This window comes from Meriones unguiculatus, chromosome 1 (genome assembly GCF_030254825.1).
Source record: "Meriones unguiculatus strain TT.TT164.6M chromosome 1, Bangor_MerUng_6.1, whole genome shotgun sequence".
NCBI lineage: Eukaryota > Metazoa > Chordata > Mammalia > Rodentia > Muridae > Meriones > Meriones unguiculatus.
This window is the reverse complement of record NC_083349.1, coordinates 177,779,293-177,792,058: the sequence shown is the minus strand read 5'-3', so window position 1 is coordinate 177,792,058 and position 12,766 is coordinate 177,779,293. Positions and strand designations below refer to the sequence as shown.

Sequence of the window (12,766 nt, the reverse complement as noted above, 5' to 3'; positions counted from 1 at the left end):
CCCTAACAGAGGCCAAGCAATCTCAACGGCAGAGGGTTTGGTCTACTCCCCGCATCTTTTGGGTGACTTTGCGCATTCTGCTAACCAAGAACAGCTTTGTTGGTACAACTTATTTATTTTTCCCTTTCCTACAACAGAGGTTGCTGTGTGTTTCCCCGTGTCTGAAGTGATACAACCATCGTCCAGCTCAGGGGATTCCTATGACATATGATGGGGAGTGGGGAGCAGGGAGCAGTTTTCTGCTTTATTGGGCAGCACCCCAGTTTTAAAAGCTGCACGCATGAAGCCACAGTGACCATTCCTCAAGGGTGTTCTGTTTGTAATGAGTGCAGCATGTTAGTGAAAAGCTCCCTTGCAGTGGGCTCTCAGAGGAGCAGGTAAAACCTGCTTTTAGCAAGTGCAGCCCTGGGCTTTAGAGAGCCACCCTGGCTGCCTGGACTGTTCCACTGTGAATCAGCAATAGATGATTCTACAACTCCTGACAGGCAACACTGTGGTTTCTTCCTAGAGGTCAGATTAGACCGTGAGCCTCAGCACTGTAACAATGCTTCCCACTTGTCCAGGCTTCTTGAAGGATTTGGATCAATATTCAGAGTGAAGAAACGATGTGGCTCTGTCAACTTCTTTATGACATCTTCTGCATTCTAAATGTCCTTGGAGGGGTTGTTGGCTGTCGGAGGACTCAGGCCCTTAAAAACAGTATATTTTTTAAGAGCATGTTATTTCACACTAAAGAAATGAGGTATGGTGCATGTTACATGGATGAACCTTGTAAACACGTAAGTGAAAGTAACGAGAATATGCATGATTCAATTTATACGGAGTAGCCAGGCCAGATAGAGACAAATTCATAGAGACAGGTCCGTAGAGACAGAAAGCAAATCTGTGGTTACCAAGGCCTGGGAACGGAAGGAAAAGCAGACAGTGCCTGCCAGTAATGAAAATGTCCTGGAGGGACTCACGTCGTACAACACTGTGAATGTGCTTAATGCCGTGGGATTGTGTGCTTTAAGATAGTTCAATATTATGCCACACACAACGTAAAATGCCAAGCAAATGCCAATCCCAGGCTATGGCTGCTTCTTTCTTCTTTGCCTGCAGGTATTTTGCAAATGAGCCATTTGCCGACTTCCACCGTGTGGAGGGCTTACAAGGAGTCTACATCGCCACCCTGATTAATGGTTCTATAAATGAGGAGAACATGAGGTCGGTCATCACCTTCGACAAAGGGGGAACCTGGGAGTTTCTTCAGGCCCCGGCCTTCACAGGATATGGAGAAAAAATCGATTGTGAGGTAGAGCTGCCTTAATCTTGTTTGGCTTTTTTTCTTTCTTTCTTTCTTTTTTTTTTCTTTTCTTTCTTTTTTTTTTTTTTTTTTTTTTTTTTGATACAAAACAGAGAGCTCTGGTCTGCAGCCGTTTTCCATATTCAATATTTACAGCTCTGGTCTGCAGCCGTTTTCCATATTCAAAGGAAGCATGCAAGATGATAGAGCATACTGTTAATACCACAGGGAACAAACTTTCATATGCACATCTGCCCTTTTGGGTCCCTGGTTCCACACTAAGGCATCATGGGGGCTTTGATAAACTCAGAGGGGTACCATGGGGTATTGAAGACTTACTTTTGTGGTATCGGAGATTGAACCCAGGGCCACCCACAGGCTAAACAAGTGTTTGACTGCTGAGCTACACCTTTAGTCCACTATCTCAAGTTTGGTTTTGTTATGAGATGGACTCTTGCTATGTAGCCCAGGATGGTCTCAAATTTGTTATGTGGCCCTAGTTGGTCTCAAACTTGCAGTTTTTCTACCTTAGCCTCCTAAGTACCTAGAGTACTGGGTTTATGCCCTCTGCTGCCACACCCAGCTTAACTTAAAAGTTTTGAAGGAAGTGCTGAGATCTACAACGTCTGTTAGACTTTATGTCAGTTGCCCGACTAATGAGCTTGAGTTAGTTTGCAACTTCGCCGTGATGGCATAGCATATTTCTTTTGAGGGTATTACATCTTTGGGAAGCTGGAGTTCTGGGAGCCAGTTTTCCCAGTGGGAAAAATCAGAGTGGGATGGAAAATGAGGGTGAGTGAGGTGTTGGTGGTACACGTCTTTAATCCCAGCACTTGGGAGGCAGAGGCAGGCAGATCTCTATGATTTTGAGGTCAGCCTGGTTTACAAAGCCAGTTCCAGGACGGGTTTTCCAAGAAACCCTGTCTCAGGAAAAAAAAAAAAAAAGAAAAGAATACTCCCCCCAACAACAACAATCCTCCCAAAAGAAAAAGAGAAAGAAAGAAAAGAAAAGAAATAAAGAAAATGAAGGGTAGGATTGCATAGGATTTCAAAATTTGAGAAGTTGTGTCATGCCTAGCAGGTTTAGGATTATGTAAACAAGAAGTAGAATGCTCCCCCCCACCAGTTTTATGTTTACAACTGTTTCAAACTGATGCTCTTTTATTAGGACAGACACCCACACACACACAGGCGCGTGCACGCACACACACACACACACACACACGGTTTAGACTTAACTTTAAAAGACACATGATGATGATATTTCATTTCTTCTGGTCTGGAATGACTATAAGAAATGACAACACCAATTTTATTTTAAACCTACAGTGTTTAAGAATGAGTATAGTGTTCCCTGTTTATGAGCCTATCTGAAAAGCTAAGCATTTTAAACTGTATTGCTTGGTCTCACCAAGGGTCATGAATTGATTCTTGTTCTCCTGGTCTCTTGTGATGCCCACACATTTATTTCTATTTCACTGGAGGGATTTGGCAAGCAGAAAGAAACCAGAAAAAGAAATCAGAGTTAAGTTTTGGTGCAGTCATATTTAGTTCCAATCTTTTGAATTTTTGAATCATTTGTTTGTGGTAAGCTATGTTGTCTCACTTGTGTTTCTTATCTGTATTTCTCCCCTGGGAAGATCCTTTTGGGGAGTCTTTCCCTAGAACACGCTTCCTAGTGTTTAATCTTTTTGGCCACACACGTTGATTTACCACATGAAATCTAACTTTGGAAAGAGGCTGGCTATAAACTGACATGGGTAAACACCTAGACAATTCCCCTTCCTCAGTATTTAGGACCTTAGAAGCTTGGTCTATCTTGATATGGATGTGTCCAGGCAGTTTTGACATTGCCATGGCAGGGACGAGCTTGAACAGACTGTTAGTGGCATTATTATTTCTCAGACTGGTCAGCTTGTAACTGTGGGACTGTCAATCAGCTTTTAGTTTCTATTTTTAGTTTAGGTGGTGGTTGGGACACTCTCCCTTTTGCTGTGACCAAATAATAAGAAACAACTTTAGAAAGAAAGGGTTTATTAATTGGCTCAAGACTTGGAGGGAACAATCCATTGAAGTAGGGAAGGATCAGTGCTGGTGCTAGCTTTGTTTTCTCGTTTCTCCCTTCCGTTCTCAATTTAGCCACGCTGGAAGCTCCTTCACAGACACATCCAGAGGTATATCCTTTAGTTGATTCTGGTTCCAATCATATTGACCATGAATATTAACCATTATGGGTTATATGTTAATTTTCTGTCACAGTTACAAAATGCCTGAAAAAACAAATCAGCTTATGATGTAGAAAGACTGAATTGAGCCCATGGTTTCAGAGGTATAAGTAGCTTTTGTCTGAGCTTGCTTGGCTTTATTGCTTGGCTCTATTCTTGGCTCTATTGGGCCACTGGCAAGACTGAACATCCTGGAAGCATAAGCTTGCTCGACCATGACAGACATTAAATGGATAAAAGGAACCCAAAGAGAAAGGGGCCAAGGTCTTCATGTCCTCTTCAAAGGCATACCGAATGACAACTTTTTGGTGCTAAGCCCCATCACCTAAAGATCCTGCAACTTTCCAAAAGTACCAAAATCTTGTGACAAGATCTCTAGAATAGAGATCCAAACCAATCCAAACCAATAGGAGGTGGAAAAAAAGAATATATAGTAATATATATGATGAAAACATGGTGGTCCAAGATCCAGAAACATTTCCAAGGATCAACTTTCTTGTAGGTAAAGTAATAGGAATGAAAGAGGAAGTAGTCAAAGAAAGCTTCTTTGAGCCAACCTTATTTCTTCCTGTTTTTAATTGACCAAACCAGGAGGCTGACAAGATTGGTTTGCTAGAAGGACCCTTCTTTCTGTGATAAAAAGAAGATTGGACAAACCTTGTCATCATTTTTACCTGTGCCATGAACACAGATATGTCTGAAATATTTCAGACATCATTTTCTGACCAGGAGAATGAGACAGAAGCAATTATGGTGGTCTACAGGACTGTCACCAACTGCTTCTTGCATTGAGAAAGCCAGCTTTGATGCCACTAAAGCCTGTATCTGTGTACACACGTGGGACACACCTTTAAAGTACCCACATGACCCCCATGGCATTCATATCGCACATTTTACACGTCTGGTCATTTACCAAGGAGACTTCTTGACTTGTGCTTTTTTTTCTTCCGACAAAACTTCTAGGATCCTATCTCAGACACATCTCCCTGACACTGAAGGTTACCACATAATTTTACTCTTCTGTATTTCTGAGTCCCTGGGTGACACCAGCAGTGGAGTGCTTTTCTTCTCTACCTGAGTGGACACCGGTTTATAATTGAGATTCTCAGGACTTTACATTATTTTCCTCTTTTCTTCAGTGGTAGGCAATTGTGTTGGTTCAGAAGGTAAGCTCTGTCTAGGGAGATTTGGAGACCACTCTAATGGAAGCCTGGTTTTTTCTGGGTCAGACCCTCTTCTGGGTCTTGCTGTGGGTCTTGTGGGTCTTCTGGGTCTTCTGCGGTCTTGCTTTCTTGTCATCAGATAGACTCTTGGGTTTGGGGAAGTCCCAGGCATGTGTTGGATGCTGATCCCATCTGGAAATTTCTTTCTGAAGCTTTCCCAGGGCTGTTCCCTCCATCTGGCCCAGCGCCTCAGTCAACTGCTCAACCTCCAACTTCGGAGGATGCCTATCCTGTCCAAGGAGTCGGCCCCTGGCCTCATCATTGCCACCGGTAAGTATACCAGGGGCTTCTGTGGGTTGGTTACGTTCAGCCAGATATACAGTGATCATCCACACCTCCAGCAGTGATGGTGCCTCATGGTTTTAAGATGTCACACTAGTGACTAGTTACTACTCAGGATGTTTGGTTGAGCGAGATGTATTTCTGGCATATTCTTGAATGAATAGTCATTCTTCCTTTTGTGTTTCAGGCTCAGTGGGGAAGAACTTGGCCAGCAAGACCAATGTATACATCTCCAGCAGTGCTGGAGCCAGGTGGAGAGAGGTCAGTTCCTGGTCCCTCGACTGATTCTTCTTTGTGTGAGCATGTGGGCTGTGCATCAATGTTTCAGGGACACAGTGGTCCCTGGTGGTGGCCTGTGATGCTCCATGTGATCCACATCTTTATGCAGGAACCTAGGGCCCCACAGATGAGCTAACCTCACTCCTGTGTTTTCACACTCTATAATGCACTCACGATTTGTGCCAAAATATCACTTTAAATAAAAAAAAAGTCCTTTTCAGTTTTTATTAGAAACAACTGCGAATTTGACCACGTTTTCCAGGATTATGGATTCCATGGGGAGAAATACAGAATCTGTTTTGCTTACTTCTTGAGCCTGGGACTGTAACAGTGTCTGGCTTAGAGAAAATGCCCAGTAATATTTGGTGAATGTGTCAGCGAACTACAATGCAGTTGTGGTGGGTCTGACACTGCTCATTTCCCCTATTTTTCTGAGCCGTGCTGGCTAGTCCTTTCGTCTTCTCCATGCTATGGAAGGGGGCTTGTTTTAACACTGTATAACCCATTTGAATCTTGACCACTGACCATGCCCGTTCTCAAGGGGCAGCTAGTCCTCCAGCCCAAGTCCCTATTTCAGCTGTGGCCTCCGATGTTAGAGAGTTCCCAAAATTGTGAAAAAAGTCTTTGGGCCTCCTGTGACTTAGAAAGCCAAAGGAAGTACATGTGGTCTTATTCTGGAGGGATTGAGGTCTGCCCTGACCCTAAGGATGGTTCCTGACGCCCCAGCAGATCACAGTACAGGCTGGCTGGGGGAGTCAGCGGCTACAGCCTCTGTCCTCACGGTGCTTCTTAGAGAGAATGCAGCATGCATGCTTCCACATTTAATCTGCAATATGTAAAGCAGTAATGTTACAGTTTGGCTCTTCGTGATTTGTAAACATTGCCCTTCTATTTTATCTCATATGTGGCCCAAGGTTATCATTCCTTTCAATGAGAAAGGGAGGAGGACAAAGACTCTTTCTGTGTATGTGTGTGTGTGTGCATGCATGCGTGTACATGTGTATGTATGCATACGGGTTCTATTCAGAATGATAGAAAATACAAGCCTATATTCATATAAAGGAAGCTATCAGGAAACACTGGTCAAACAAGAGTTGAAGGTTTGGAATTTTCAGGTCGTCCTTGGCCTGCCCCATGGGGAGGATGGAACAGCTGTTCCCCTGTCTGCAGAGCTGTTGCTTCCTTTGGAGTGCGATGTCCTCTTACCAGCAGAGAGGCCTGCGGGCTTTTAGCACCTTCTGCTGCTGGGGACAACAGGGACTGGAACTTCTGCAAGTGATTTCCTTTGGGTAGAGAACCCTGTGCTGCTCCTCCTCCGGTGGAGCAGCGCTGCCTGGCTGTTGCCAGGGCAGCTGTCAGAGATTCCCTCCAGGCACACGTAATACCTGCCAGGAAGTAGTCAGCACCCAAGGGACCTCATTTTGGGAGCCGGCAGAGCAGGAACTGGGGATGAGAGGTGGAACTTACCTGTGAGGGTGCGTCAGAGTCCCCGTGAGCTGCCTTCACCGCAGAGGCCCCATGCGGGAAGTGTGTAAACCACTGCCTAACTGGGGGAGGAAGGACACAGGTGACAGATTGCTGCAGGGAACACTGGCGACCATGGCTTCTGGTTGTCTTCCAACTAGCTAGTAAATTCTCTGATCCCCACGATTCCTTCTTCCTTCTTCTTCCACAACAGCTTTACAGACCTGTGAGCTATAGCAAGTCTATGTTAAAGTGCTCAGTTTGATAAGGGCTATCCCTCATCTCCACAAATTCTAATAGCAAACATCCGCCCAAGTATCGTTGTCACCCTTGTCTCTACCCTGGTCACTGTCTGCACCCACCTCTACATATTGTTAGCAAGCCTAGAATTCTGTACAAGAACCGTTCTGTAGTCATAAAATGTTTATTCTGCTTTCCTGGATTCCGTCACTCATGGGAATTTGAAGCTCATCCAAGAGGCTGTGGCCCTTTTCTGTTTTACTGCTGAGTTTTGTCCCTGTCATAGGGATATCAGTGTTTGTTTATCTGATCAAATCTAATTTTTTTAACCTACTTATCAATCCTTAGAATGGTCAAGCTGTTTTAATTTCTGATACTGTATTTTTCCATTTTTTTTGTGTGTGTGAGTCCTATAGTTTCAAGCTGTGTTTACACATGTGATTCATTTAATTTCTAAATGTGTCATAAAAGAAGATTGCCACCACATTTTAAAAAAATGTTTTAATCTGATTGAGCCACTTTTTGACATCTCCTTTGCTATCCATTTAATCCATTTGTTGAGAAGACTTCTTTTTCCCTTGTTGAGTTGCCCTGGTACCTCTTTGAAAATTCAATTTGTCATGTACATGTGGATACATTTGGGACTTTCTGCTTTGTTCCATTGGGCTACGTGTCTGTCTTTTCACCACTACCATATTGTCTTGATTACCAAAGCCTTATAGCAAGTGTTGGAATCAATTAGGATAAGGCCTTTGCTTATTTTCAAGATTGCTCTCATTATTGAAAGTCCTTTGTGCCTCTGCATACCCTGTCAGTTTTGCTAGGACTTTCTCTGGGTGTGCATTAAATTCATAGATCAATTTCAGGGTAAATTGACATCTTAATAACATTGAGTCTTTTGATCCACAATTGTAGCCAATTTCTCCACGCCTTCTCTCATTTCTCTTGATAGCTTTAAATTTCCAATGTAGAAGTCTTGTATGGCATTTCGTCTAGTCGTTCGCACTGGAATTCATAATCTTACTGTCTCTGCCTCCTGAGTGCTGGCACTGCAAGCTCATGCCACCATGGCTGACTCCATCTTTCTTTCCTTTTTTTCCCCTTAACCCTGGAGATTGAATTCAGGTCTTTACACATACTAAGAATCTACTCCACTGAACTACACCCCCAGGAGTATATATATATATGTGTGTGTGTGTGTGTGTGTGTGTGTGTACATATATATGTGTGTATACATACATATACATATATAGTGCATATACATACATATACATATATGTGTGTATTATTCTTAGATATTTAAACTTGGTATTACTGTAAATGAAATTTTCTTTTAAGTTTATCCCTATAATTTTATTGTTGTTGATGTTTTGGTTTTTGATATAGGGTCTGTCTATGTAGCCTTGGCTGACCTGGAACTTGCAATATAGAACAGGCTCGTTTGAACTCAGAAACCCACCTGCCTCCAACTCCTGAGTGATGGAATTAAAGACATATGCCACCCTGCCTGGCTTCCTTCCTAGATTTTTTATAACAATACTTTCTGCATTCTATGACTTTGCCAAAGGCATGAATTCATTTTAGTTGGCTTGTATGTGGATTTATTATAAATAGTCATACCAGATGCAAAGGAAGTTAAATTTCTTCCTTTCTAATCTTATTAAACTATTTCTTTTTCTCCTTGCCTTTTCTCCCTATTGTGCTGTGTTTCTCCCTTTCTCTTTCTCTCTTCCTTTTATTATGGTGACTATGACTTCCAAACAGTGTGGAGTTGAAGTAGGAAGAGTGAGTATTCCAATTTGTTCTCAGTGTCAAGGACAAACATTTTTGTCTGCTTCTTTTTTTTTTTTTTTTTAGAAAGAGTCTCTTTGTAATCTGGACAGGCTAGTCTTTCCATTCTCTGACTCAGTTTCACAAATAGTGGGATTACAGGTTTGCCACTGTTCAAACAATATGCTTTCAGTTCTATTCATGTGTATGTGTATGTGTAAATATAATCTATAAATGTGGAGAAAAATCCGCATTAGTCCTAATTTATTGATAAGCCTAAAAAAAACTGTGACCAGGTATTTATTTTTACCTAATGTCATTTTCATATCAATGTCATGATGTAGATTTTCTTTGTTCTGCTTCTGTGATGGATTATATTTATTGGCTCGTGAATATCAATCTATTCCAGTTACAGAATAAATCCCACTTCATCATGATACATTGTCCTACTTAAATAAAGCTATGTTTGATATGCTAAAATTATAGGGATTTCTTCCTGAGAAATACCAGTATGTACTATTCTATTTACAGTGTGTTTGGCAAGTTTAAGTATTGGGGTCTGGCTGGTCTCATAAAATAAGCTGATTCGCTGTTCCACTGCCTTTGTTTGGCTGTCTATGTTGGTGTTATGTCTTGCGCAATTCATCACTGGGCTGGAATTTTCCTCTTAGAATATTTTTGGCAAGAAATTCAGTTTCTTTAGTTGGTGCATAACTATTCAGATTTTCAAATTTAGTCAATTTTTCTTGTTAACCCCCTTAAGATCTGTTGAGTCTGTGGTGGATAATTTCACTTCTGATAGGAATGATTTGTGTGCTTTCTCTACTATATTTTTAAATTTTTCTTTTTTTTATGTGTCCTTTCTGTGTTTTTATAAACAATTTATTTTAGATGTTTTTTAAATATAAACACGTAAGGCTTTATGTTTTTCTTTGGATACATCAGCTATTGTCCATTTACTTACTATTTATCTGCGTCTTTGTATTTAAAGAATTTTAGGTAGGGAATGTGGAGATGGTTGCTTCTTTTATAAATTATTATTTTTTTTTATTTTATTTTACTTTTTGGGTGACCTGTGGAGGTCAGAGTACAACTTGTGAGAGTTGGCTCCCCATGTGGGTGCTGGAGAGCAAACGCAGGTGGTCAAGCTTGGAGGCAAGCACCCCTACCACTGAGCTATCTCACTGGCGGGAGGTTTTGCTTGTTTGGTTGCCTGCCTGTCTTATCTATCTATCTATCTATCTATCTATCTATCTATCTATCTATCTACCTACCTATCTAACATCTGTCTGTCTATCTGTTATCTGTCTTTCTGTCTATTTATCTATCTATCTGTCTGTTGGTCTATCGGAATTAAGACCTTAATGTAATATTTTTGTTATTTATTTCCTTTCTATCCATCCTACACGTCCTTTTGTGTTATTTACATTTTTGGGTTTTGGCAGCACTGGGCATTGAACCCAGAGCCTTGTGCTTTCTCTTAAGGTGCTCTTCCATTAAGCTCCCTCCCCAGCCTCCAGATACTTTACACTCTTTTTTGCCTTTTTCTTTTCTTTTCTTTCATGGGTTTCCCTAAGGATTAGAACCTCATAGCTAGTCTTTCATAGTCTTCGCTGGTTCCTGCTGAACTTATATAAAATAGAGAAAGCTCGCATCATGTGAATTTGCCTCCCCTCCCCTGAGCTTTCTGCTTTTGTTGTATGTATTACAGCGACAGACTTTGAAAACATTCATTCATTTTTTTTCTTAAATTCTAATACTGATTTTAAATAACAACAAATGAGCAGTTTTGAATTCCCCCCCAGGTATTTGTAATTTCCCTTGGTTGTCTATAGTTCCTGACGCTCCCAGATTATCCTTGGGTAGATACCCATCAGCTTTAAGTGAAACCTTGAGCATTTCCTGTAGTGCCCATTGTGTGTGAGGGGGTCCATGGCTTTCCTTCATTTGAGAATTCTTCGTTTCCCCTTTTTTCCCAGGCTCCTTGTTTGCTCTATTGAAATCTGGGCTGGTGGACTTTGAATATATTTTGTTGGCCTCTGTTTCTCCAGGTCGTGGTGAACAAGCTGTGGTCATTGCAATTATATCATTTGCACAATATAACAGCCAATTTTCACACAAGCGTGTTTTTTCCAATGTATGTATATAACATCATTTTTCTCTAGAAGCTTTCAAGATCCTGTCATTCAAATGTAGTTTGGGGTTAGGTAGAGGGGTACATTCCAGTTAAGGGATTTACCTCTTGGATTCTGCCCACACTTTCCCCAGCCTGTAACTGGTCATTTACCGGTTCCTTTTGTAGAAATAGTTTTTATGGAAGTTTGAGATCCCTAGCTGGAACTGAGGAGCTCCACAAATGAGGGCCTTTCCCTTGGGCAAAGCTGTATCAGGAAACTGCCACTGTGCAGTAGCTTCTATAGGCGTGAAGTCCCCTCCAACAGGCTTCGGGGAACTGATGTTGTCATAGTAGAGCACCAACTCCGGTTGGCTGATTAGTTAGTTATTTTACAGCGTGGAGATGCAGCCCAACGCTTCAAGCATGCTAGGCAAGTGAAGCACACTCGCCTCCCCCCTCCCCCCACAAGGTAATCCAAACCCTTGAGTGTGAAAACTTCGTTTTCTCTGATTCCAGAATTGTGATGCATGGATGAGAGGATGGATAAGAACCTGTCTGGAAACTTCGTTCTGGTGATTGTCATTGCTATGTGTGATTGTCATATGGTGTGTGTGGCCTGGGGGATGGGTGGGGGAGGGTACATGCATCCATGCGCATGGTTTCTGCATTTACCTCTTCAGCAGTGCATGACCTCTGTGGTTTGTTCTCTTTTCCTATTCAGGCCCTTCCCGGACCTCATTACTACACGTGGGGGGACCATGGGGGCATCATCATGGCTATTGTCCAGGGCATGGAGACCAATGAGCTGAAGTAAGTGTTCTTCTTATTCCCCTCTTCCTCCTCCTTCTCTTCTTAAATTTTTTTTTCTCCCCTTCCTTCTACTCCTTCCTTCCTGCCCTCCTTTTTTTGCTCACTTTCTTTAAGGCAAGGTCTCCCTTGAGACCTTGAAAACTTGTCTTGAAAACTTTCTGTACTTGAAACTTACTGTGCAGTGGAAACCTGAAACTTAACTGCGCCATCTTGAAAGTTGCTATGTAGCTCCAAACTGCGTAGCTCCAATTGGTGCCTTGGCCTACCAAGTGCTGGAATTATAGGCATCAGCTCCTCTGCCTTGCGTATTCCTTTTCTTTTGACATCAAACTGTTCTTTCAACTGGTGTCTACAATGGCCACTGGATTCTCTCTGCAGACCTAAGTTCTGCATTAGAGGAATTCAGACCTCTGGATATCATGTAAACTTTCCAGGTCTATGAAAAACCTAGTCCCTTCTGTCTTGAGGGTGGGGAGGGCTATGAGAAACAAGTGAAGTAATATTTATTCCTTTGAATAATGTTTCAAAAACTATGTATATTCTTTCTTTTAATTAATTGTTTCAGGCTACCGTACAAAGTAAAGGATCTCATTGTAGTATTTTTATGTATTTACTTTTGACATACGTGACAGTATTCTTTTCGCTTCACTGTCCTCTTCCAACTACCCTGTCTGCTGTCCCCTTTCTGGCTCTTCTCTTCTTTCTCCCAGCTAGTTATCCCTTCTGTTTCTCTTGTCACATGTAACTAGAGAGCTTTGAACATGTCTTTGGTTTTAGAAGAGGTGGTCCCAAAGGTTTATGCATAGAATGACTAATAGTTAAAGGACAAGAAATAATAACAGGCGAATAGTGATTGCAGAATGGGTATCACTTGGTAATCAGGTGACTTCTGCTGTGCTACATTTAGTCTTGAGGGTTGTCATAGATGGAGCTGGAAAGGATGTAGTGGTTACTGCTTCATTTTACAGATGGGGAAACTGAGGCTCAGCAAGGTGACATAACCTTGCTAATGATAGAAGCGTTGTTGATAGTTAGTCTTGGATTATGGCTAAGAGAAAAGCAAAGTCAAAAG

The 12,766-nt window shown here is 41.9% G+C and overlaps 1 protein-coding gene across 2 annotated transcripts in view; it reads left to right on the top strand.

Annotated features, from left to right (window-relative positions):
* The window catches only part of Sorl1 (sortilin related receptor 1), a 169,536-nt gene that overhangs the window by 55,534 nt on the left and 101,236 nt on the right, over window positions 1-12,766 (top strand). For both annotated transcript variants that reach the window (XR_009587498.1, XM_060372084.1), the window contains exons 9-12: window positions 1,102-1,294; window positions 4,886-5,003; window positions 5,203-5,276; window positions 11,606-11,694. Coding sequence is in view for 1 of the 2 variants with exons in the window: in XM_060372084.1 (XP_060228067.1) it covers window positions 1,102-1,294; window positions 4,886-5,003; window positions 5,203-5,276; window positions 11,606-11,694 (474 nt within the window). In the remaining variant the exon portion in view is untranslated. The remainder of the gene's footprint in view (window positions 1-1,101; window positions 1,295-4,885; window positions 5,004-5,202; window positions 5,277-11,605; window positions 11,695-12,766) is intronic.